At 33.2% G+C, this 24,894-nt stretch overlaps 1 protein-coding gene across 1 annotated transcript in view; it reads left to right on the forward strand.

The window, feature by feature from the left end:
• LOC148951666 (uncharacterized) overlaps positions 1–24,894 on the forward strand; it is a 265,037-nt gene that overhangs the window by 150,028 nt on the left and 90,115 nt on the right. The window contains exon 3 of the mRNA XM_089091180.1: positions 22,035–22,251. Coding sequence (XP_088947306.1) covers positions 22,035–22,251 — 217 coding nt within the window. The remainder of the gene's footprint in view (positions 1–22,034; positions 22,252–24,894) is intronic.

The raw sequence follows: 24,894 nt of genomic DNA on the forward strand, positions 1-24,894 counted from the left end.
CTTTTTTTTATTATTTTTTTTTAACATGATATATTTTTTTCAACTTTTTTTTACATGTCTTCGAATGAGATGAAACATACTTAAAAAAATCACATTTAATATTTTCCAAACTCAAAATGAGAATGATATAGACATGTTAGTCATGACCTTTACTATTAGAAAAATAATGTTCGTAGTAGCACTTATTTTTTATTGGACTAAAAAAATTTTTTGGACAACTTTTTTTTAATTATTTAACTTTTTTTTTACGTATCTTAAAATGACATAAAATATGCTTACGGCTCTACCAATTGTACTCTATGCATGCTCAGAGACACGATGCGGCTTTCCCACTGGTACTTTATGGCGGATTATCGACACTATCTAGTTTGTTGCATGTGTTAAATCAGTATTTTTTACGCAGTGGAACGATAAACACATAAGTCATATCTTTTAAAAAAAAGTGAAGATGGAGCATTTTAATAAAGTGTGTTCACATGACAATGTTATTGTAGCATTGAACTCTGACAAGGAGAAGTATTTAAACTATGAAACAAGTACAAGTGATAGCACTATTGGAAATGTATGCATGCATTGTCATGACAGTAAGGAATTAAATTTCTTTGGAGTACCAAAAAAATTTGACTCTTATGTTGGAGGATGTGGGAGATTAAGATCTCCAGAGATGATTGCACTCAAAGAGAATGCCAAGATAAAAATAATCGTTGATGATAGAGGACAACTCCTTGCTACTGTTGCAGGTAACACATTACCTACTACTACATCCTATCGTCAGCTCTAGAGTATTAGCATTCAACGGAAGATCAAAAAAAGAAAGACCTACTCTTCTACTAATATCATAAACCATATCTTATCTACGTGCCGAAACTGTTACCTGTGTAAAAATAATGTGATAATAGACAGTGAAAATGCCAGAAAAATAAAAAGGGCAATGGAGGAAAATATCACTATGGAATATAAAGATGAATCGATGAAAAACAAAGTACCAGCAAACGTTACTGCCATTGATCAAACAGTCAATGAACCAAATAATACCAAAGACGAAAAGTGTATTGAGCCTGTCGTTCTATATCAACAACCCTTTCTCGAAGACAAGGGATAGAATTGACAAAATCTAAGTATTGGATGGATGAAATTCTATATCATCAACCCTTTCTTGAATACATATGGTAAAATTGAAAATAATCTAATCATAAAAGGGAATAAATTGTTCTATATTAACATCTATTGGCAGATGAATCAAACCTAATTGACAAAATCTAAGTATCAGACTGAATAAATGCTTTATCAGCATCCTTTGTCGAATATATTAGATAAAAGTGATAAAATCTAAGTACCACAGTGAATAAATGCATTATCAACATCATTTGTCGGATATGTCAGTTAAAATTAACATGTCGGATAAAATTGACAAAATCTAAGTGTCAGAGTGAATAATTTTTTTTCTCAACATCTTTTGTCAGATACATCGAATATAAATGACAAAATCTAAGTGTTAGAGTGAATAATTTTTGTATCAACATCATCTGTCAGATACATAGGATAAAATTGACAAAATCTAAATCCGAGAAAGACATGGAGTGTACCCCGCACGCCGCGCGGGGTACACTCCGTGTCTTTCTTGGTTTTTGTGTCTAAATCTACGTATTTGTATGTGTTTTTATCTATCTCACTCTTTTTGCCTGTGTGTCTGGGCGGGTGTTTGCTTATTCCAATGCATGTCTGGCGACTCTAAGTGAACCTAAATTAACTCAACTTTTTGAATATTTCTCTCACTATGACTGTGTGTCTGAGCGGCTGTGCTGCCATGTATAACCGGTCTAACCTAAATTCATCGTAACGACACATGAAGTCAAAATGAATAGAACTTGGATTTTATGACTGTTATCTGATGTATCCAATAAAAACTTTGAAAACGAATTTATTCTTTCTGGTACTTAGACTTTGTCAATTGTATCCGATGTATCTGACATATGATGTTGATAATGCATTTAAGGGATATTGATAAAGCATTTATTCACTCTGATACTTAGATTTTGTCAATTTTACCCCATGTATCTGAAAAAGGGGTGTTGATATAAAATTTAATAACTCTGATACTTAGATTTTGTCAAGTTTATCCCAAGTATTCGAGAAAGGGATGTTGATATAGAATTTAATCAATCTCATACTTAGATTTTGTCAATTTTATCCGATGTAGCCGACAAATGATGTTGATAATGCATTTAAAGGATGTTGATAAAGCATTTACTCACTTTGATACTTAGGTTTTGTCAATTTTATCCCATGTATCAGAGAAAGGGATGTTGATAAGGAATTTAATCACTCTGATACTTAGATTCTGTCAGTTTTATCTGACATAACCAACAAAGGATGTTGACAATGAATTTATTCACTCTGATACTTAGATTTTGTCAATTTTACCCCATTTATCCGAGAAACGGATGTTGATATAGAATTTAATAACTCTGATACTTAGATTCTGTCAATTTTATCCGATATAGCTGACAAATGATGTTGATAATGCATTTCAAGGATGTTGATAAAGCATTTATTCACTCAGATACTTAGATTCTGTTTGTTTTATCCCATGTATCCGAGAAGGTGATGTTGATATGGAATTTAATCACTCTGATACTTAGATTCTGTCAGTTTTATCCGACATATCCAACAAAGGATGTTGATAATGAATTTATTCACTCTGATACTTAGATTCTGTAAATTTTATCCAATATATCCGAGAAAGGATGTTGATAATGAATTTATTCACTCTGATACTTAGATTCTGTCAATTTTATCCAACATGTCCGACAAAGGATGTTGTTTCATTCTGAAATTTAGATTATGTCAATTTTATTTGATGTATCTGTCAATGGATGTTGATAAAAAAAAATTATTCACTCTGACTTATATTTTATCAATTTTATTCGATGTATCTGGCAAAGGATGTTGCTAAAAAATTATTCACTCTGATACTTAGATTTTGTCAATTTTATCCGACATATCCGACAAAAGGATGGATGTATCCGATAAAAACTTTGAAAACGAATTTATTCTTTCTGGTAATTAAATTTTAACAAATTTATCCGATGTTTGTGACATATGATGTTGATAATGCATTTAAGAGATATTGATAAGGCATTTAATCACTCTGATACTTAGATTTTGTCGATTTTATCCCATCTATATGAGAAAGGGATTTTGATAGAGAATTTAATAACTCTGATACATAGATTTTGTCAAGTTTATCCCAAGTATTCGAGAAAAAAATTACGATATAAAATTTAATCACTCTGATGGATCTATTTTGTCAATTCTTTTAAATATTACTGACAAACGATGTTAATAATGCTTTTTAAGGTTGTTGATATAGCATAGATTCAATTTGATGCTTAGATTTTGTATAGTTTATTCCTTATAGCTAAAAAAGGGGGTTCTATTCTGAAGTTTATAAATCTGGTACTTAGATTCTGTCAGTTTTATCCGACATATTCGGCCAAGGATTTTTAGAATGCATATTTTCCTTCTGAAAGTTAGGTTTTGTCAATTTTGCCTCATGTATCTGAGTAAAAGATGTTGATATAGATTTTAATGACTATGATACTTAGATTCTGTCAATTTTATCCAACATGTCCGACAAAGGATGTTGTTTCATTCTGAAATTTAGATTATGTCAATTTTATTTGATGTATCTGACAAAGGTAGTTGATAAAAAAAATTATTCACTCCAACACTTAGAATTTGTCAATTTTATCCTATATCCGAGAAAAGGGTGTTGATATAGAATTTAGTCAATCTGATACTTAGATTTTGTCAATTTTATCGGACCTATCCGATAAAGGATGTTGTTAAAGCATTTATTCATTCCGAAATTTAGATTTTGTCAATTCTTTTTGATGTATCTGACAAAGGATGTTGATAAGAAAAAAATTTATTCACTCCGGCACTTATATTTTATCAATCATATTCGATGTATCTGGTAAAAGATGTTGATAAAAAAAATTATTCACTCAGATAGTTAGATTTTGTCAATTTTATCCGACATATCGGACAAAGGATGTTGATAATGAAGTTATTCATTCTGAAATTTAGATTTTGTCAATTTTATCCGATGTATATGGCAAAGGATGTTGATAAAAAAAATTATTCCCTCTAACACTTAGAATTTGTCAATTTTATCCTTTATGTCCGAGAAAACGATGTCAATATAGAATTCAGTCACTCTGATGCTTGGATTTTGTCAATTTTATCCGTCATATCTAATAAAGGATGGTGTTAAAGCATTTATTCATTCTGAAATTTAGATTTTGTCAATTCTATTTGATGTATCTGACAAACGATGTTGATACAAAAAATTTATTCACTCTGACACTTATATTTTATCAATTTTATTCGATGTATCTGGAAAAGGATGTTGATAAAAAAATTATTCACTCAGATACTTAGATTTTGTCAATTTTATCCGACATATCCGACAAAGGATGTTGACAATGAATTTATTCATTCTGAAATTAAGATTTTGTCAATTTTATTTGATGTATCTGACAAAAGATGTTGATAAAAAAAATTTATTCACTCTAACACTTAGAATTTGTCAATTTTATTCTATGTATCCGAGAAAAGGATGTTGATATAGAATTTAGTCACTCTGATACATAGATTTTATCAATTTTATCCGACATATCTGGTAAAGGATGTTGTTAAAGCATTTAGTCATTCTGAAATTTAGACTTTGTCAATTTTATTTGATGTATCTGACAAAGGATATTGATGAAAAAATGTATTCACTCTGATACTTAGATTATGTCAATTTTATCCGATGTATCTGACAAAAGATGTTTATAAAAAAAAATTTATTCACTCCAACACTTAGATTTTGTCAACTTTTTCCGACATATCCGATAAATGATGTTTATAATGAATTTATTCTTTCTGAAATTTAGATTTTGTCAATTTTATTTGATGTATCAGACAAAGGATGTTGAAAAAAAAATTATTCACTCTGACACTTATATTTTATCAATTTTATTCGATGTATCTGACAAAAGATGTTGATAAAAAAAAGTATTCACTCCAACACTTAGATTTTGTCAACTTTATCCGACATATCCGACAAAAGATGTTGATAGTGAATTTATTCATTCTGAAATTTAGATTTGGTCAATTTTATTTGACAAAGGATTTTATTTGACAAATGTATCTGACAAAGGATGTTAATAAAAAAAAATTATTCACTCTGACACTTATATTTTATCAATTTTATTCGATGTATCTGGCGAAGGATGTTGTTAAAAAAATTATTCACTCTGGTACTCCGATTTTGTCAATTTTATCCGACATATCCGACAAAGGATGTTGATAATGAATTTATTCACTCTGATACTTAGATTTTGTCAATTTTATCCGATGTATGTGGCAAAGGATGTTGTTAAAAAAAATTTATTCACTCTAACACTTAGAATTTGTCAATTTTATCCTATGTATCCGAGAAAAGTATGTTGCTATAGAATTTAGTCACTCTGATACTGAGATTTTGTCAATTTTATCCGACATATCCGATAAAGGATGTTGTTAAAGCATTTATTCATTCTGAAATTTAGATTTTGTCAATTCTATTTGATGTATCTGACAAAGGATGTTGATAAAAAAAATTATTCACTCTGACACTTAGATTCTGTCAATTTTATCCGATGTATCTGTCAAAAGATGTTGATAAAAAAAATATTCACTGTAACACTTAGATTTTGTCAACTGTTTCCTATGTATCCAAGAAAGGGATGTTGATATAGAATTTAATAATTCTGATACTTAGATTTTGTGAAATTGCTGTATTGTCTGTCTAGGAAGGGACTTCAATCGATAATGAATGTTTATAAAGAATTTAATCAATTTTTTTTCATAATTTCCTTAATTAAATTTATGTATTGTGTATCCAAGAGGTGAATTCAAGAAAGAGTTTGTTACTTACCTACATACAATTTTTTCATAATGACATATCCAACAACGGATGTTGATAAAAAATTTATTCATTCTCATAGTATTTTCGTGTTTTTTGCAAGCCATTCGTACTATACCTTAAACGCATTAAGATATTTCCTTGATAAAAAAATTTTGTCCGACATATCCGACAAGTGATGTTGATAAAGCGTTTATTCAGTCTGATACTTCGATTTTGTCAATTTTATCCGATGTATCTGACAGAGGATGTTGATAAAAAAATTATTCACTCTAACACTTAGATTTTGTCAATTATATTCGATGTATCTGACAAAAGATGTTTAGAAAAAAAAATTATTCACTCTGAAAATTAGATTTTGTCAATTTTATCCAACATGTCAATTCTAAATGACATATCCGACAAATGATGTTGATAATGCATTTATTCACTCTGGTACTTAGATTTTGTCACTTTTATCTGATATATTCGACAAAGGATGCTGATAAAGCATTTATTCACTCTGATATTTAGATTTTGTCAATTATATTCGATGTATCTGACAATAGATGTTTATATAAAAAAATTTATTCACTCTGACGCTTAGATTTTTTCAATTTTATCCCATGTATTCGAGAAAAGGTTGTTGATATAGAATTTAATCAATCCGATACTTAGATTTTGTCAATTTTATCCCATGTATTCGAGAAAGGGTTGTTGATATAGAACGACAGGCTCAATATGCTTTTCGTCTTTGGTATTATTTGGTTCATTGACTGTTTGATCAATGGCAGTAGAGTTTGCTGGTACTTTGTTTTTCATCGATTCATCTTTATATTCCATAGTGGTATTTTCTGCCATTGCCCTTTTATATTTTTCTGGCAATTTCACTGTCTATTATCACATTATTTGTGCGCAGGTAACAGTTTCGACACGTAGATAAGATAAGGTTTATGATATTAGTAGAAGAGTCGGTCTTTCTTTTTTTTATCTTCCCTTGAATGGTAATACCCGAAAGCTGACGATAGGATGTATTAGTAGGTAATGTGTTACCTGTAAGAGTAGCAAGGAGTTGTCCTCTATCATCAACGATTATTTTTATGTTGGCATTCTTTTTGAGTGAAATCATCTCTGGGGATCTCAATCTTGCATATCCACCAACATATGAGATAAATTTTTTCGGTACTCCAAAGAAATTTAATTCCTTACTGTCATGACAATGCATGCATACATTTCCAATAGTGCTATCACTTGTACTTGTTTCATAGTTTAAATACTTCTCCTTGTCAGAGTTCAATGCTACAATAACATTGTCATGTGAACGCACTTTAATAAAATGCTCCATCTTCACCTTTTTTTAAAGATATGACTTATGTGTTTATCATTCCACTGCGTAAAAAATACTGATTTAATACATGCAATAAACTAGATAGTGTCGATAACCCGCCATAAAGTACCAGTGGGAAAGCCGCATCGTGTCTCTGAGCAAGCATAGGGTACAATTGGTAGAGCCATAAGTATATTTTATGTAATTTTAGGATACGTAAAAAAAAAAGTTGAATAATTTCGAAGTCCAAAAATTTTTTTTAGTCCAATAAAAAAAAGTGCTACTACAAACATTATTTTTTCTAATAGTAAAGGTCATGACTAACATGTCTATATCATTCTCATTTTGAGTTTGGAAAATATTAAATGTGATTTTTTTGGTTTTAAGTATGTTTCATCTCATTCGAAGACATATAAAAAAAAGTTGAAAAAAATATTTCATGTTAAAAAAAAACAATAAAAAAAAGAAAAAAAAATTAAAAAAAATGGGAGGAGGGGGCCAAAAAGTGGGAGGGGGCGCCCTTCGAGTTTGGGGATAGGGGTCCTTTGGGGGGTTGAGTTCTCTAGTGGTTAGGGTCGTTAATGCTTATGATCCTTGATAGTTCGTACTCACACACACCTTACTACTTGATTTTCAAGGATTTCTAAGGTTTGTTCTGAATTTCATTATTAAAATTCTTTTCTTGCTATCTACATCTCTCTTAGTATCAACTTTTTAGTATACTATAACGTTAGACCCTATTTTAAATTGACAACACTGTTCAAAGACCACTTGTGTATTACACAGAACACATCGAAGAAGTAAAGCTAGGTCAAGTCATAAGACCATTTTATTATCCTTAAGAATAGATTGATGTTGTATAAATTTATAATAAATAAGCTATGAGTTAACAGCCCCGAGGGCCTACATTAACTAATAATCACCAATTCGCAAATGTTATACCCTTTTATTGACATTTGAAGTTAGTTTTAACAGCAACAAATTCCTAACGAACTAGTCTTGAATAATTGCAATCGTCCAATAATCAGTTTAACTCTTTTTTCTCCAACTTCATACGATGCAATTCGCAAATGCTATCTAGCCCTGTTTTTTCCGCTGTTATTCAATTAATATCGTTTTTATAGTCCAATTCACAAATACTAAACCTTTTTTGTCTTCACCTTTATATGATACAATGCTCAAATGCTATCTAGCTCCGTTGTTTCAATGATGTTCAATTATATCGTTCGTATAGTCCAATTCGCAAATGCTATACCCTTTTTTCTCCAGCTTCATACGATCCAATTCACAAATGCTATAGTTTCAAAACGTGTTTAATCACGTTGCTTGGAAAGGTACCAAGGGAACATAAGGCAAGCAAATAGCATAGTTTTAGGGCCTCAAGCAAATAGCATGGTAATTCTTAGGGCCTCAAGCAAATTCCATATATGCATTCTACTGTGGTTCTGTTTTGAATCTGAATGCCGAGCATTGTAGAACTTGGGCTATTCTTTCAATTCTAAGTATTTTGATTCCAAACTCGGTACTTTCAGCGTGTCGTAGATCGAACAAACCCAGATTTAACACAAGAGACAACGTGGTGGCTAGCGGATTCATATTGAACGCAGAGTTCTGCGTTCCCTATTGGAGCTGCGTGTCAATCCATGATGGAATCTCTTGCCTATAAACAAGGCTTTATACACTAAGTCAACATTAACCTCGCATTTCCTAGGGAATTTTCCTCTCCGAAACACCTGTGGACTCGTTTAGAGGAATGGCATTCAACCTCTAAGGACGTTTTATAGGATTAGCGGCATGCCCTATTTCAAATAAATGTATCGCCTTGAATCGCAACATGGAACAACACAGTTCTTTAACAATAAAAATTCGCAGTTGATTTTGAGTTAAATTGACAACGGGGTATATTAAATAACGTTTTTAAATTATAAAAAAAAGTATTAGATTGTAAAGATAATTCGAAAACTAATATTTATGTAAACCATTCAGAAGCTAAGCTGATAAATTTGGTCAAACAGACAACAGAGAGAATTTGAAAGAAAACAAAATGTTAGTTTCGATATACCAATCGTTAAACACTTGAAGCTATTTGTTATTCTCGCTAAATAGCCATATTCATATTCATATGGCAAAGAATACGGCATTGGACTTGACAGTCCCTACCAGCGGTGCTGATCTCCGTTTCATGGTCTTTCAGCCGGGGAGTACACTGGGGGGCTGGGGGACCAGCCATCCTGTGCTTTCGCTAACCCTTCCTGTTTACCTTCCCCAGATTTCTCCAGGTACCTATTTAGAGCTGGTTGGACTCTAACTAAGCTTACAGAGTTACGCCAATGCCCCCGTTCCAATCAAATAACCAGCGGCACCAGGACACGAACCCCTATCCTGACGGACAAAGGTTTTCAAGTCTTGTGTGCTAATCATTCGGCCGTCGTGTATATTCATATGAAAATAAACATATTCATAGTTATTTCCACCAGATCTTTATTTTTTTACATTTAGGGAATTATAGTATCGTTATAATATTTAAATATTAATCAAGACAATTACAAGAGGCTTATTTAGTCCTACGTATGATTTTCCGGTACCACGTCTTGCCTTCCTGTTTCTCTTGAACTTCTTGAACTCTTAGTGGTAGAAAAACAGAGTTTTTGTAAGAACTTTTCTGGCCAAATTTAGGTCTATCAAAATATATGCAGGACTGGTGTTTACTTACATGTTTGAGAATATCTTTAGATATATTTTGAATGAGGTAGATCAAATTACGGCATAAAAAGAAATCAAATGGGAAGGTAAAACTCTGCTAGGTTTAGATTATGTAGATGATTTGAGTGTGTTAGATAAAAATGTTAGCAAAACAAACGAATTTTTGGGGGTTTTAAGGGCTTAGGGTGCAAGACTACGCTTGACAGTTAATGTTAAGAAGACTAAGTTGCTGAGACTAGGAATAAATGGAGGTGATTAAGCGACGTTGACTAAAGAGATGATCGATCAAGTGGATGCCTTCGCTTACCTAGTTAATATTATTATTAAAGATGACGGATGCAGTGAAGACGTTAAAAGTAGAGTAGCCAAGCCCCATGGTGTTTTTTCACACTTGGAAAGAGTTTGAAAAAATAGGAAGAAAGGTCTATGAATCAAGACTAGGATATTGGGTGCTACGGTAATGTCAGTGGTTTATTATGATTCTAGTTGTGGCCCTTTGAAACAGTAGCATAATCTCGTCAAAGTCCTGGGGGGGGGCAAAGTTGGAGCCAACTTTCCCAAATCAAATGAAAATGACAATGAAAACTGGAAAATGAGCCATATAGTACCATAAAGGTAAAGATAAACTAAAGAAATCTGACCCGTTTCTGTTGATGTTTGAATTATGCAGGCTTGTCTTAGTTTTGACATGATTTTTGGAGAAACGAAATTTTAGCTGGGGTCGGGGATGGGGAGGGGCAAACCGATGTCTGGGAGGGTCAGTTGCCCCCTCCTCACACCATTGCAAATTACGCCCCTGCTTCGAAAGGCAGATGAAGATTTGTTAAATGTTTTTCAGAGGAATTGTCTACTGATAATTTTAGATATTCGTTTGTCTGACCCTAGCCTAGGTCAAACAGTAAGTTTTATGGAAAGCGTGGTTTTATCCTACTTTCTAGGGCTATAATCAAAGAAAGGCTGAGATGGCCAGGGCAAGTTTAACAAATGATCGCCATCCATCTGGGCCAAACAAAAAGTTGGTCATCTTCGAATGGAATAGGAAAACGTAATGAGGAAGGCTTTAAAAGAAGTCGGAACTTCATGGGAGGGTATAAAGCGCGAGATTTAGGATATATTGGGGTAAAGGAGGAGCGTGCACAGAGGTCTTAGTTTCAGGGGGCTGGGTGCTGCAATGATTAGTAGTAGTAAAATAAATTTTACCGCAAAGTAGATAAACGGAAATTTCTATTCTGAAATTTTTTTCGACTGCTGTCAAAAAATAGTTACTTTTTAACGAAACAATTCTCTTGGGCATACAAGATACCACACGAACAACTTTGAAATCAAAAGCTGCAAATTTCATCTGGTTTCTGTAAGCGATGAATCGATAGAACTTGATTTGTCTGTGGGGGGGGGTGAGCTGTAGCTCTTAAGTTTTTGAAAAAAAATGTCACATTACACCAGGGAAACGCATCAATTTGTCAAATTCATTTTGTTTCGCTTTTACAAGTCGGCAAAAATTCGTGGGGGGAGTGGGGTTCAAACCTCATAGCCCCCCCCCCACATGGATACGACCTTGCATAATACTCATGAATTACCTCTGCCAAAGTTTTGTACGAATATAATAAAATTTATTGGAAACAAAGCTTAGTACCTAATTGGTGTTCCAATTGACACCGAGGGGTAGGCCTACCTACTTTCAAGATGCTTTACAGCGTGGCACGACCGTGGTAGCCAACCGCGGCTCGAGGTGCTCTAAATTGAAAATGAGGGCGATGATGATTGGGTTTGGGATTTTTGCATGGATAAGGTCATCTATGCCTACCATACCTTTGTTAAAAAACAAAGGTTCTGCGATATATATTTCATAATGACGAAAGATAATCCGAGGTGTACCGAAGCTAACAAATTGATAATGAATGCGATGATGATTGAGTCTTGGATTTTGACATGGATAAGGTCATCAATACCTACAATACCTTTGAAAATCAAAAATATGGACTGGATAAATCGTACGGAGAAAAAGAAGTTTTTGTCCCACCACCTGAACGATTAAAGCAAATAGAGGTTTGGCGATATGTCTTTCATCATGACAAAAGACAAGCCAAGGCAAAAGAAGAATTTTTTGTCCCACCACCTGAATAATTAAAACAAACAGAGGTTCGGCGATATGACTTTCATAATGACAAAAGACAAGCCAAGGCAAAAAAAGAAGTTTTTGTCCCACCACCTGAGCAATTCAAAGAAGCAAAGGTTCGGAGGTATGTCTTTCATAATGAAAAAAGACAAGCCAAGGCAAAAGAAAAAGTTTTTGTCGCACCACCTTAACAATTAAAAGGAACAAAGGTGGTCATCATTGCATTCCATACTTTAATGTAATCATACAAAGGCACCACTTCTAAATTTAAAGTCCATTTGGACGTCGTGACATCATGAAAAGGCTCAAATTGTCTGCGTTTAGAAGACAAGCGACAGTGAGAATCTATATATTGAAGCCTGTCATATATGTATATACATATGTGTATGTGTATCTGTGTATATATTTTTTTTTTTAACAATTTTTAACTTTACAATTTTTATTCATTCATTTACCTCCTATATTCTTACGTCTGCACAGTTTTAACTTTTTTTTTTTACTAAATTTAACATAGAAAATTATGAATATTTTCTACAATTATACTAGTATCTTTTTATTATTTGCTTATAGAGAAGAATAATTTCTATCTAAATGTAAGCGCAAAATAAAGTGCAAAGTAACAAATAAAACTTTTAACTCCTCATTCAACTCTTCTGCTGAACTAGAAGTTCCAGATTTCCAAAAGTTTCTTTTTAATGAGAGAAATAAGCTTTTCATAATCTTTTATAATAGCTTTTGATAGGTTTTATTTCATGAAAATATAGAAAGAAGTACATAATGGCGCAATTGTTATCAAAGTTCTATCAAATTCAATTCACTAGAGATTCTATCAAAGATATTCTATCAAGTTCTATCAACATAATATCATTAGATATTCTATCAAAGTTCTAGAAACTTAAACTTTAGTAGTCAAGTACATTTATGAATACAAGTTGCAACTTTAATTCTTTTTCTTTTCTTTTGATTTAAGTATTCAATATAACAGTGATGCCAGTCCACTCCCAGCCTAGTATAATTCTCCAATTCCCTTTTTTGAGGGGGGGGCAGGGGTGAATCTCCAGCCTTTTTATTGGGAGGGGGGGCAAGAGAGGTCCATATCCGGATCAAAGGTCCAGTCAAAAGGCATGGAATGTATAATAATTTTTTCCTTCACATTATTGGGGGGCAACTGCCCCCCCCTTGTCACCCTAAAATGACGCCCATGGGGGGGGGGGTAAAGTTGAAATTAAATGAAATACTGAAATCTATTCACAAAGAAAATGAGGTTGATAAGAAATGATAAAGATTAAGACGAAATATTATATTAAAATTGGTATGGCAGGAAAAAAAACAACCCGCAAATCCATATACAGGAGCAGGGGTGATAGGGAAATTCCTATCACCCTCCAAGTCAGTCAAGATCGAAGCAATTTTCTCCAAGAAAAAATTGAAAAATCAGAGCCTAAAATGCATTGTTGGAAGTAGTGTTCTTTTGTCAAAAATAGAAAAGTCCAACATTTATATTTTTGTCAACATTATTGTTTCTTAAAAAGAAAAAAAAAGTCATCCAAGAAAAATGCACCAGAAAAGGTAAATTCTTGATAGTTTTTGGGAAACCACTTGACAGATTCAAGTACCCAGAGGCCCAAATAGAGGTTCTTTTCTAGCAATTTGTGCTCCACGAAAGATGGGCTCAAACAAAGCCTAAATATTTCATCTTTCTTCTCATTTTATTCATTTATACTACAAAGAATTTTGCAAAAAAAATTTAGAAAAAGAATTTTTTAATTTTACAAGCACTAAACGGTGAGTTGGCTTTGATGTTGGCTCAACATGTTGGCTCAACGGTGGCTCAACGTTGGCTCACGAAACATGGCTTTGATATGAAATGGGTTCTAAATGGGTTAAGTGAAACTTACACAACCATATGTAACTTGAAAAATTAGCAAATATCGAGAATTTGATTTTCAATGAAAAAGACCTCCATATGCAGTTATGCAGTTTGCTAGTTAAAAAAAAATAACGTTAAAAATCAGTTAAAAGTGTAAAATTATAGAATTGCTAGTTAAAAATTAATTAAAAAATAAAGTCGGTGAAAAATTAACAAAAAATAACCTAAAAACATACGTTATTCGCTAGTATCTGTCGATGGCAGTTCTATTTTTTTGGATTGGCGAAAGACTCGCTTTGTGGTTGTTAGCTATTTGGTTTTAATTCTTATAATTCTTGGTTTTTATTTAATTTTATTTGTCTTTTAATTTTTCTTTTTTTTCATTTTTTTTTCACATTGACTTTCCACGTTTGTTTTGTTGGTTTTTTCTTTGGCATTCTCCTTGAATATATTATTTTGTTCGCGCTGAAGAAGTGAGGCGTTTGTCTCGAAATATTCGCTTTGTTTGTTTTTTCAGTAATCTCGTTTGGCCTTAAAAAACCCCATTTTTGATAGTTTTCTTTCTTTATACTAAAAACATATGTCATCATGTAGCTTAAGAAGTTGCAGTTTTCCATTGAAAGTGTAATTGTCTTTGCCCCCCCCCCCGCGTTCTTCAAGTAGTTTTTCAGTGAAGGATTTTATCTTTTAGTTCTTGAATCAGCAGCAATGTACTAAGATTTAAGCAACCGAGGGTTACTAAAAAGAAACAGAAAATTTATATTTCTTTCTTTTGAGACATTGTAATTTAAGACCCTTTTCACAAAAAAGGAATTCAAATACTAGTCAAGGTTACAGGAAAGAAAAAAAAACTGAAAATAATTACATTTGTGACTTCTAATTTAATTTAACTGTTTTAGGAAGATCCTTTACTTTAGTCAAAATTTTGATTTGACACTTAGCCTGATTAATTGCTGAATAATTGCGTTTTAATGAAAACAAACAGAAAACTCGAGAAAATCAAGTACTTTTTTATTTGATACGTAGTAACTTAAGGTCACAGGGGGTCAGTCTTTTGATTTCATGAGCTTCAATTCAATTGAGGTATATCTAACATAGATATCCAATTATTGGTTATTCAATTGGATTTTGGCACCGATCTAGTTGGTGAATACTTGTACCAAGTGTTACGAAAATCTTGGCAGCATGTTTTGCTGAGAAATTGTGTAATTTATACAAAAATATTGGAAACGCTATTATTTTGTAGGGCTAGGGGCAAATTTGTCAGAACCTCAAAAAACGGGTGAAGTTTATGAAAATTTGCTACTGCTAGTGATAACTGCTGCACCAAACTCCATGAGGCCAACACAAATGTGTACACCCCTCCTTCATCCCAATCTGTTCAAAGCTTCACTCTTTACCGACCTCCTATGAAGCTCCTGTTTCCTGTAAATTATTTCCTATGATCTCGTCCCATCCTGTTCGGAGACGGCCTACTTTTCATGTAGCCCCTGGTGGATGACCAAAAATTTAAATCTTTGGCAATCTTTCCCCCTTCATCTGTGAAACCTGTCCTAGCCATTTTAATCGATTTTTTAAAACCATAACGTAAATAGGAAAAATAAAGTTCCGGTAATAAGTATGGTAAAATCATATGGTAAAAAAGATAAATCGTAAGAATACTGAGAATGGGGGTGTGGTACTTATTATGGGAATTATTGTGGAATTAATATGAACTTCTGCAAAGATATCTGCTTGTGACCGTCAATAACTTGGTGTCAAAATAATTTGGTGCCATTGGGATATGATTAATCATTATGTGCTTATATCTATTAGAAATGCTTTGGGGAAAAAACAAGAAAAAAATCCCACCGTGGCACCTATATCTAGCTTTGTTGTGTTCATATTTTCGTCGTCTCTTTCAGCTGAAGTTGGCCATGTAACATCAAAATCAGGGTTCACCGATCAGGGTGCACCCCATCATTGTGAACCTTGACTGGTCATTCGCTCTGATGGCACTTCGGCCAACTTCGCTTGAATTGGAGAAAATAAACATGCGGGTTTAAGCATTTTCTGTTGTTCTTGTTAAATGCGTTGATGTCCATACTCAGGTTGACGAACGCGGTCCAGAAGTGTCACAGCCATTTTAAAATGGAACACACAAGTGTCGCTATTTTGGACCAATGCGCTTGTGTAGTGTCAATGCGCATGTACATGTATTGATGGCATAACATCACTTTCAAGTTTCAACTAATCAGAGGCCTTTTCCATTGACCAATCTACGAAAGTAATGGAGGTTAAGCTGTTGAAAGGGAAGGTGGTATTTTTTTGCCTTTAGTCAAAGCGTCATTGACAGCCAACGGAAACCGTTCTTTGTTGAGCAAAATCAGAACTCTTGATTCTTCTGGTTCAAATGTGACACTTTTGGTACCGTTTTTAATAACTGCCATGTATCCGTACGCGCATTGACAGGGTACAAGCGCACTGGTCCAAAATAGTGATACTTGGGTGTTGCGCAAATGAGACGTGTGGACCATGTTCGCCATCCTGCTGCTGTTTATCTAAAATCCATTTTTTAATATCTAAATTAACTAAATTTTAGATTTAAATATTTTTCATGCTCAAAATAAATTGATTAAAAATCGTTTAGTATTATTATTGCACTTTTTTGCCTGTTTGTGTTTAAAATAATTTTAGAATCCTAACCTTCCCTTTCTGTAGGGAACTCGTCCTTCTTTTTTTGACAACTTTTACTTATTAATATTAGTTATATTTCATAACTAATTTGTTATGAGCTTGCTGAATTCGCGTTGGCAAGAATTAATATTACCTGATAGTCTAAAACCCCCAATTACTTTCCAATCTCGACCTGTCAAGATAACATTATAAATTAACTCTTATAATCCACTTAAGAAACAAATTGTGTTCCATGACTTAGAAAAGCTATACGGTGTTCACGCAGTTTGAAAGATCTGCCCGAGTATTTTTCTCTGGCCGTGGGAGAGTGGTGGCAGTCATTCAAGAAATCGCTTCTGGTGTGTTTCTATCAGTGTCTTGGAAAGTTTGTTTTCTTAGCAAAAGAACTTTCTGTTTTTCTTCTGAAAATAAACAAATTGAAGATTGGATTGTCATCAAAGGTCAACGACTTTTGTTGAGGATTAATTTAGTGTCGTATGAACAGTGATCTTATTAAGAGTATTTTTTCTTTATACTGACTTGTGATCTGAGGTAAGGAAGAGCATTTGCCATCTCGGTTCTTGTGCACTTTATGGTACACACCGCTATATATTGCACAAGGAACTACTAATGGATACCCTTCAAACGGGTATTTGCAATATAGAAATTGAATGCAAAGTTTGTTTTTATTGCCTTTACAATATTTAAACTGTTGTTTTTTGGGGTTTAGGGGGTTGGGGGTTGGGAAGGTACCTAGGATAGGTTGTGTATTTAATATATGATATGCTTTACCCCCCCCCCCTATTTTGCAAATATACTGCCCAAATTTGTTTCTAAACTATTATATATTCATCCTATTTTATTATATTTCATTAGCATTAACCAAACTTGACTTAGCGGTGTATACCATAAAATGCACAAGTACCGCCGTCTTTTTTGCTTGTTTAGGGTTTTTTGCTTCCGTAGTTGTCTGCGACGAGTAGTCCGTTGAGTCATTTTTCTTAAGTCCTAACGAAACACATATCTTAGCTTATTCCTAATGTCTAAGGCTTAGAATTGCACAATTTAAGAGAAATTTGACAAAAAAAACAAAGAAACTGGTAAAATAAAAAATGTAGTATCTAATTAAAGAGGAAATCATAACATTTTGTCCGCCCTGAATACACTTTAGAAAAATGATAAATTGTCATATTCAGGATTCTAGAGTTCAGGAAAAATCTGGGGCAATTGTCAATTTGGGCTTGGAAGGTCATCGACTATTATTGATGATTAATCGAATGTCGTCTGAGCAAAGATCTTATTAAGAGTGGTTTTTACGTACCTCCTTCTCCTTGAGATCTAAGGTGGGAAAGAGTTTGTGTCATCTCTCTCTTATCGTCTAAGAACCTAAATTCGTCACAATGACGTCTCTAAAATAGTACCAAAAAAATTGGCAAAATATTCAATTTGCAATGGAGTAGAGGGCAACCGCCCCCAGACCCCAGTCTCCCCAGCTGAAATTTAGTCTTCAAAATCTTCAAAAGTAAGATAGGCCTACATAATTCAAGCATCCACAAAAATAGATCAGTTTTTTTAGTATACCTTTGCCTTTATGGTACCATTTGGCCCATTTTTAATCTTTCACTGTCATTTTTGCTTGACTTTTGAAATCGGCTCCAACTTTGCGCCCCCTCCCCCCGGAGGATTTTGAGAATATTACGCCTTTGTGTATAAGGTCACATTAAATTAAAGAGAAAATGGGAAAAATCATAACATTTTGTCAGCTCCGCATAGACCGTAGAAAAATAAAAAATATCATATTCAGGATTCGAGAATTAAGGAAAATTCTTGGGGAATTGTCAGTTCAGGTCGTGAAAGGTCAACGACTTATTCTGTGGATTAATTTAATGCCGTCTGAACAATAATCTTATAAGAGGGATTTTATACATCCCCTTGAGATCTACGATGAGGAAGTGCATTTGCCATCCTTCGGTACTTGTCTAGAATCCAGAAAAAAACGCGATGAACCACTTCTAGAATCTAATGAAATCCTAATGGAAAACAGGTTTCCGCTGCTTGTGAGGTATTGCTCACTCCGTGAAAAGTGTTTGGACATTAGTTTTTTGGGGGTTGAAGGGGCAAAAAAAGGTACCTAGGTTAGGTTATGTATTTAATATATGCTATGCTTTACGCTCCCCCGCCCCCAATTTGCAAATATATAGCCCATATTTGTTTCTAAACTATTATATTTTTATCACACTTTGTTTTATTTCATTAGCATTAACGTAACTTCACTTCTCGCGTGTTTTCTGGATCCTAAATAAGTACCGCCATCTCTATTGCTTGTTCAGGATTTTGTATTTTCTGTATAGTTGTCGTCGAGTATGTGGGTTAAGTCATTCCACTTAAGCCCTAAGGAAACTCATATCTCTGCTCATTCCTTATGTCTAAGTCTTAGAAGATTGTATAATTTGAGAGAAACTTGTTAAAAAAAAAGAAGCAAAATACGTAAAGGCTGTAGCCACGAAAGCGCTAGGCTATATACAAAAGTTCGCTGATTTTGCCGTTTTTCGGTAAATATGTACAAAATTCTATAACTGACATCGACGCTAGGTGAACACCTAACTCGCTATCTTTGTTATGCTCTTTCAAATATAATTATCAGTTTACCCACAAATGCACCCCCCCCCTGATGGTTCCATATATAGGCTAATAATGTATTTCTCCATTACTTACAGCTACTCACACGCTATAGCTGCTATATTAAACTGGTTATCTTTTGAATCTGGATTTTATTTCCATGTGTGATTGAGAGTGTAATTTAACAACATATTATTTCATTTATTTGAAATGATTTTAAAAAGTGGATAACACTGAAAGGAAACATGATAACCTAATTAACAGAGATATGCTGCATATTATAAGTAAGAATATCATTGTTTTAGTTTTCTCTTTTAATTTATATATACTCCATAGGCTATATACAGGACCATCGCGGAGGGAGGGCAAGCGCCAATGACTCAATAGGCTTTAGACTTTTACAATTAGGGAAGGGGGCAGCAGTCAAACTTTTGTTTATAGATACTTTTGTTCCTTTTTTTAGCTTGACCTGCGTATTCAATTTCAGTTTTACTAGTTTTAAGATTTATTTATTCATTTATATTAGTACTTGTTGTATGTTTTTTTTTTGCTATGATTATTTATTTAATTTCATTTCGTTTTGGGTTTCATTTAATGTGTAATAATAGAAGATGTTTTATCTTTTTCAGCTTGATTTTCATAATCAAGCTAAGTTTTGCTTGTTTTAAGATTTATTTATTCATTTATATTAGTAACTGTTGTATGTTTGTTTGTTATGATTGTTTATCTAATGCCTGTTCGTTTTGAGTTCCAATTATCTTTTAATAGCAATCGGTACTGTTCTAATATCTGGACAACACGCGGGAAGGGGAGTTTGGTTAATGCTAATGAAATAAAAAAAAATATAATGAAAATATAATAGTTTAGAAACAAGTTTGGGCTATAAATTTGCACATTAGGGGGGTGGGGTAAAGCATAGCATACAATAAATACATAACCTAACATAACCTAATCCAGGTACCTTTTTTTCCCCTAAACCCCAAAAAACTAAAGTTTAAATATAGTTCCCAGAGTGATAAGCCCCTTGTTTATACAGCGTCGGATAGAGAATTATCGGATAATGTTATCTGATTTTTGCTTTTCTCGAGTCGCATTCTCGCTTGTTGCCCAAATTATGTTTGTTTGCTCAACGTGGCAACACTGTCTAAAATCTGATATTGACCTAATTAATCCTCAATTTTTAAACAATCAAAAGGAAATTATCAGAAAATCGGGGGGGGGGGGGTTTAGGTATGGATAGACCTAAGTTGGGTCAAGGGGACTAAAAGTGTCTGATTTTAATGTCCTTGGTACTTTAACACTTAACAACCCACAGGAAAATAGATATAACAATAATTAAACTAAATACATAATTTGTACAATCTTTCTTTAATTTAGATTTCAAAATTTTTAAATCGGGATTTTTTTTTTATAACAATTGGAAGATTATTCTATGCTCTTGTGATACACATGTTCTATATTGAAGCTAAATCTTACTGTGTTGTGAAACCTCAAAGTTCAATCATTTCTGAGAACTGGGAATTGAGAATTATGAATAAACAGATTAGAAAAATGACTTGGTAACATCCCATTCAAAGATTGAAAACAAAACCTAGAAATTTCAAAATTTCAGACTAGTGTCACATTTAAAATAAATTTTGTTTGAATAGTTGATTTTAAGACTGAGTTAGAAGACAGATTAAAATTAGCCTTAATGGTTTATTTCGTAGTTTTATAAGGGTTTGGGTACTTACGTTTTGTCCATAACACACTCGAGAAGTTTGCTTTGTTTGATCCGAGTATGCCGGTTTTTCTCTCGCACTCGGTTATAATTAGCTTAACCTTTCTTGAAATAAACTACGATGGAGGTATATTTTTAATTAAATATTTAATATATAGAGGTGGTTAGGTTGAATGTTTAACATAGCCTAATGCGTTCAAGGCGGCCCGATTTCCATAATTCTTTGTTGTAGTTTCAATAATTTTGTTACTAAAATGTTAGATTTTTATCATATTTTGGTATATTTCATTATGACTAACCTAACTTCACTTCTTGAGCGTTTTCTGGATATTATTTCGTATGAAATTGGGACAGTAGACTCTCGAATACTACTACTACTACTAACAACTCACTGCAGCTTCAGGCCACCTGAGGCGAACAAAGTTGTCCACGCTTCTGCTTTCCCCCTACCTACACAAAGCTTCGCTCTTCACCGTTGTGGGAAAAACAGGTACTTGTCGGTTATATAATACACACACGAGAATTTTGATCACGAATGATGCAAACATGAGCCAAGAAGCTGGCCAAGCAACTTCTTTATACCAGACAATTAGCTTTGGCTGGGTCGGAAAATAAATTGTAGCTATATTTTATTTAAGTATTTAGTTGGTATTTTGGTTATGTTAGGTTACGAATTTAATATATGCTATCCTTTACCCCCACCCCTAACTTCACTTCTTGCCCCTTTTTTGTTTCCAAACTATTATATTTTCATCATATTTGTTTTATATCATTAGCACTAACCAAACTTCACTTCTCGAGTGTGTATTATATAACCGACAAGTACCGAAAAACTTTTTTACATGAACTGAGCTTATGACGTGTGTGTTCTTATAAGGTATGTTCCAGTTGTTGTTTTTTTTTCTATGAGATAGACATGGGTAGATAGATCTTTTTTTCACATGCAATAAATAAAACTTTTTGGCAGTCAGATATTAAGGATTTCCCTTTTTTCCATATTTTTTAATTGTCATTTTTAATGTTGTAATGTTTAGTGCGACAAGCGTTGCAAAGCTTACCGGTAATACTATGTCTGAATTGATCTTCTAGGTTCTAAAGAAAAGGAAAATGATTTAGAGAGTCAAATATATGAAGATATAGATACATCTACAATTTGCACAACGTTGTCACGTGAGAATGACAGTATGACCGAGGAATTTCCTTGCAGAAGACTGGATATCCATCGGCAGTGCAGTTCGGATGATTCTTGGGGAAGTGGAGACTTTGAAAGTTTTTCTTCGGACGATGAAGAGAAAAATTATAACAAGTTCGTTTATTAATTAATTGTTTAATCTGATCTCTCTCTCTCTCTCTCTCTCTCTCTCTCTCTCTCTCCCTCTCTCCCTCTCTCTCTTTCTCTCTTTCTCTTTCTTTTTTCACACTCGGCTACGGACTCCAGTGTTTTCTTCCAGCCTAAAAAAAAACATTTCCATCACCTTGAGTTCCCTTATATAATTAAATTAAAAACAAACAAGTTTTTTCAACTGAAAGTAAGGAGCAACATTAAAACTTAAAACGAGCAGAAATGAGGAATTTCGCCCCCTCATCAATACCTCGCTCTTTACGCCAAAGTCTTTTTAGTACTTTCAAAAGAGCTATCTATTCTAATTAAACTCTTTGTGATTCAAGGATCAATCTTAAAGAATTTGAAAAAAATTTGAACTTCTGCGTAAAGAGCGAGGTATTGACGACAAGGCGAACCTTCTCATATGCATAATAATTTCTGTTCGTTTTAAGTTTTAATGTTGCTCCTTACTTTCAATTAAAAAAACTTTTTTTATTTAATTTCTGAACGTTTTTCAACTAATGTATAATTGATAATCCATAACTAGTAATTACTGTTGAAGACTTTTATAGACTAAGCCATTTTTAATTCGTATTAAGGAACTTAAGACAGAGTTAAGAAAAGGGAAATATTAGGAGCTTGAAAACTTGGTTATGTTATATCTCTGGTCATCAGGCTGCTAGAGTACCAAAGACATTAAAATAAACGCATTTTCCCCCTGAACCGATATTAGATCTATTCATATCTTAAAAGGGGATCTTAAAGATTTTTCTTTCGTTTGTTTGTAAATTATGAAGTTTTTAGAGCAGTACCACGTCTTAGTCGTTGTTTCCGTGTTGAACCGGAAAAAAAAAACGACAAAACTAAATGCTGTAGTTAAATTTAGCAACTCTTTTTTTTCTTGAAAAATCACAGGCAACAATAAAGATTCAACCTCAACAATCTATTCAGTCCCAAAGACACCTACATCTTCAATGGAAAGTTCACCTATTTAAGACATTTGGTGCCATCTATTTTTTCTTATTTATCGTTGATTTTTAGTGCATTTTTTTCTTTAATTTGGCACCTGCTACTAGCAACAGCTGTAATCTTTCTTATTATAAAAAAAAAGATTGTCAAAGAAAAAAAAGAGCCAATCTTGTTTATCATAAGCTGAACTCCTTTTTTTTAAGTTTTCTAGATATTATGCGTACAAGTTTCCACTTGGCCGGTTAAAACCGTCAGATTAATACATATTTACTTTGCAGGCCCCCTAAAAGTGGATGCTATTTAAAAACAATTTTATTCTCACTTACGTTTTCTATGTTATACTCATTTTTTACTTTTTTCTTTCTTCTTTCTTACTTGTGAACGGAACCAAAAAATGACTAAAAACGGACCAAGAAAGAAACAGTGCTATAAGAAGGGACTAAAGTGCTAAAAAATATATTTTGAGACCCTTTATATGTGGAAATTTAAAACTATTTATTTAGTTTCTTGTATTTTATCTAGAATTAGTTTTTTTTAAATCTTGTAAACATGACCAAAAAAGTACTGAACAATTGAACAAACAAAATACTAGAAGAAGAGGACTATAGAATGTAGGACTGTGGACTGGATGTATGACTGGATGAGGACTGTGATTGTGAAGAAGAGGATGCTAGACAAACATTGCAGGCCTCCTGGATGTTGGTATTTTAAAGTCTGTTCGCAAAATTTATTAAATATAATTCCTTTTTTGTAACTATGTCAAAAGAAAGGACTGAAAAACGGTCTATTAAATTTTTTATTATTTTAGAAAAAACCATAGACAGTAATGTTTTCCTGGCCAGGCAACCGTTTAAAGGCGGGGAGACAATTCTTCCCGTGTGCATGTCAAAGGCTTGCATTAGATCTGACGCTTCAAGTAGAAATGTTTACAACATATTTCTTCAATAAAAAATGGTTTGATATTTATTGAGGCTAGCCGAAAAGCTACTCTTCCGTTGTTCAAGTTAATAGTACCTGGCAATATCTGTCTGAAAAGTAGGAACAACAGTGTTTTCTACATGGGTCACTAAACACAGTTGCCACGTTTTTTTAGATTATACTAGCCCCTGAGGGAAAATCATTAGCCAAAACCACAGAACTTGCGCTAATTTTTGATGAACTAATTTGATTTTTTATTTAATTTTGTATTCTTTATTTTTTAGTTTTATTAGTCTAATTCAATTTGTATCCACCTGATTGGTGGGAACGTGCCCAACCCAGCAATATTGTCACGGAATATATTTGGTACGTTTTTTGAACGTCAGACTTTCTGGTCTCAGTTGTCCCGCGAGTGGAACCAGTAATACTTATCATAGTCGTCGGGTATTCGTATAGCCTAGGTATATATATATATATATATATATATATATATATATATATATATATATATATATATATATATATGCAGTCATGCATGTTTGTTTCAGAAATTAAACACGTCACAGCGCTACAAACGGACGGTGGTCTATTGATTAATTTCGTAATAGCGTTTCAAAGCACAGCAAAAGGTATTTAAGTTCGTTATTGTGCACGAGCAAAGGAAGAGCCAAGGAGAAATGCGCGACACATGCTGGGTCCCAAAGCTCTAAAAATACATAGGAACGTGCATGACTGTAT

The sequence above is a fragment of the Artemia sp. Qi Xiang Cuo genome, chromosome 6, assembly GCF_049724085.1.
Source record: "Artemia sp. Qi Xiang Cuo chromosome 6, ASM4972408v1, whole genome shotgun sequence".
NCBI classification, from domain to species: Eukaryota; Metazoa; Arthropoda; class Branchiopoda; order Anostraca; family Artemiidae; genus Artemia; species Artemia sp. Qi Xiang Cuo.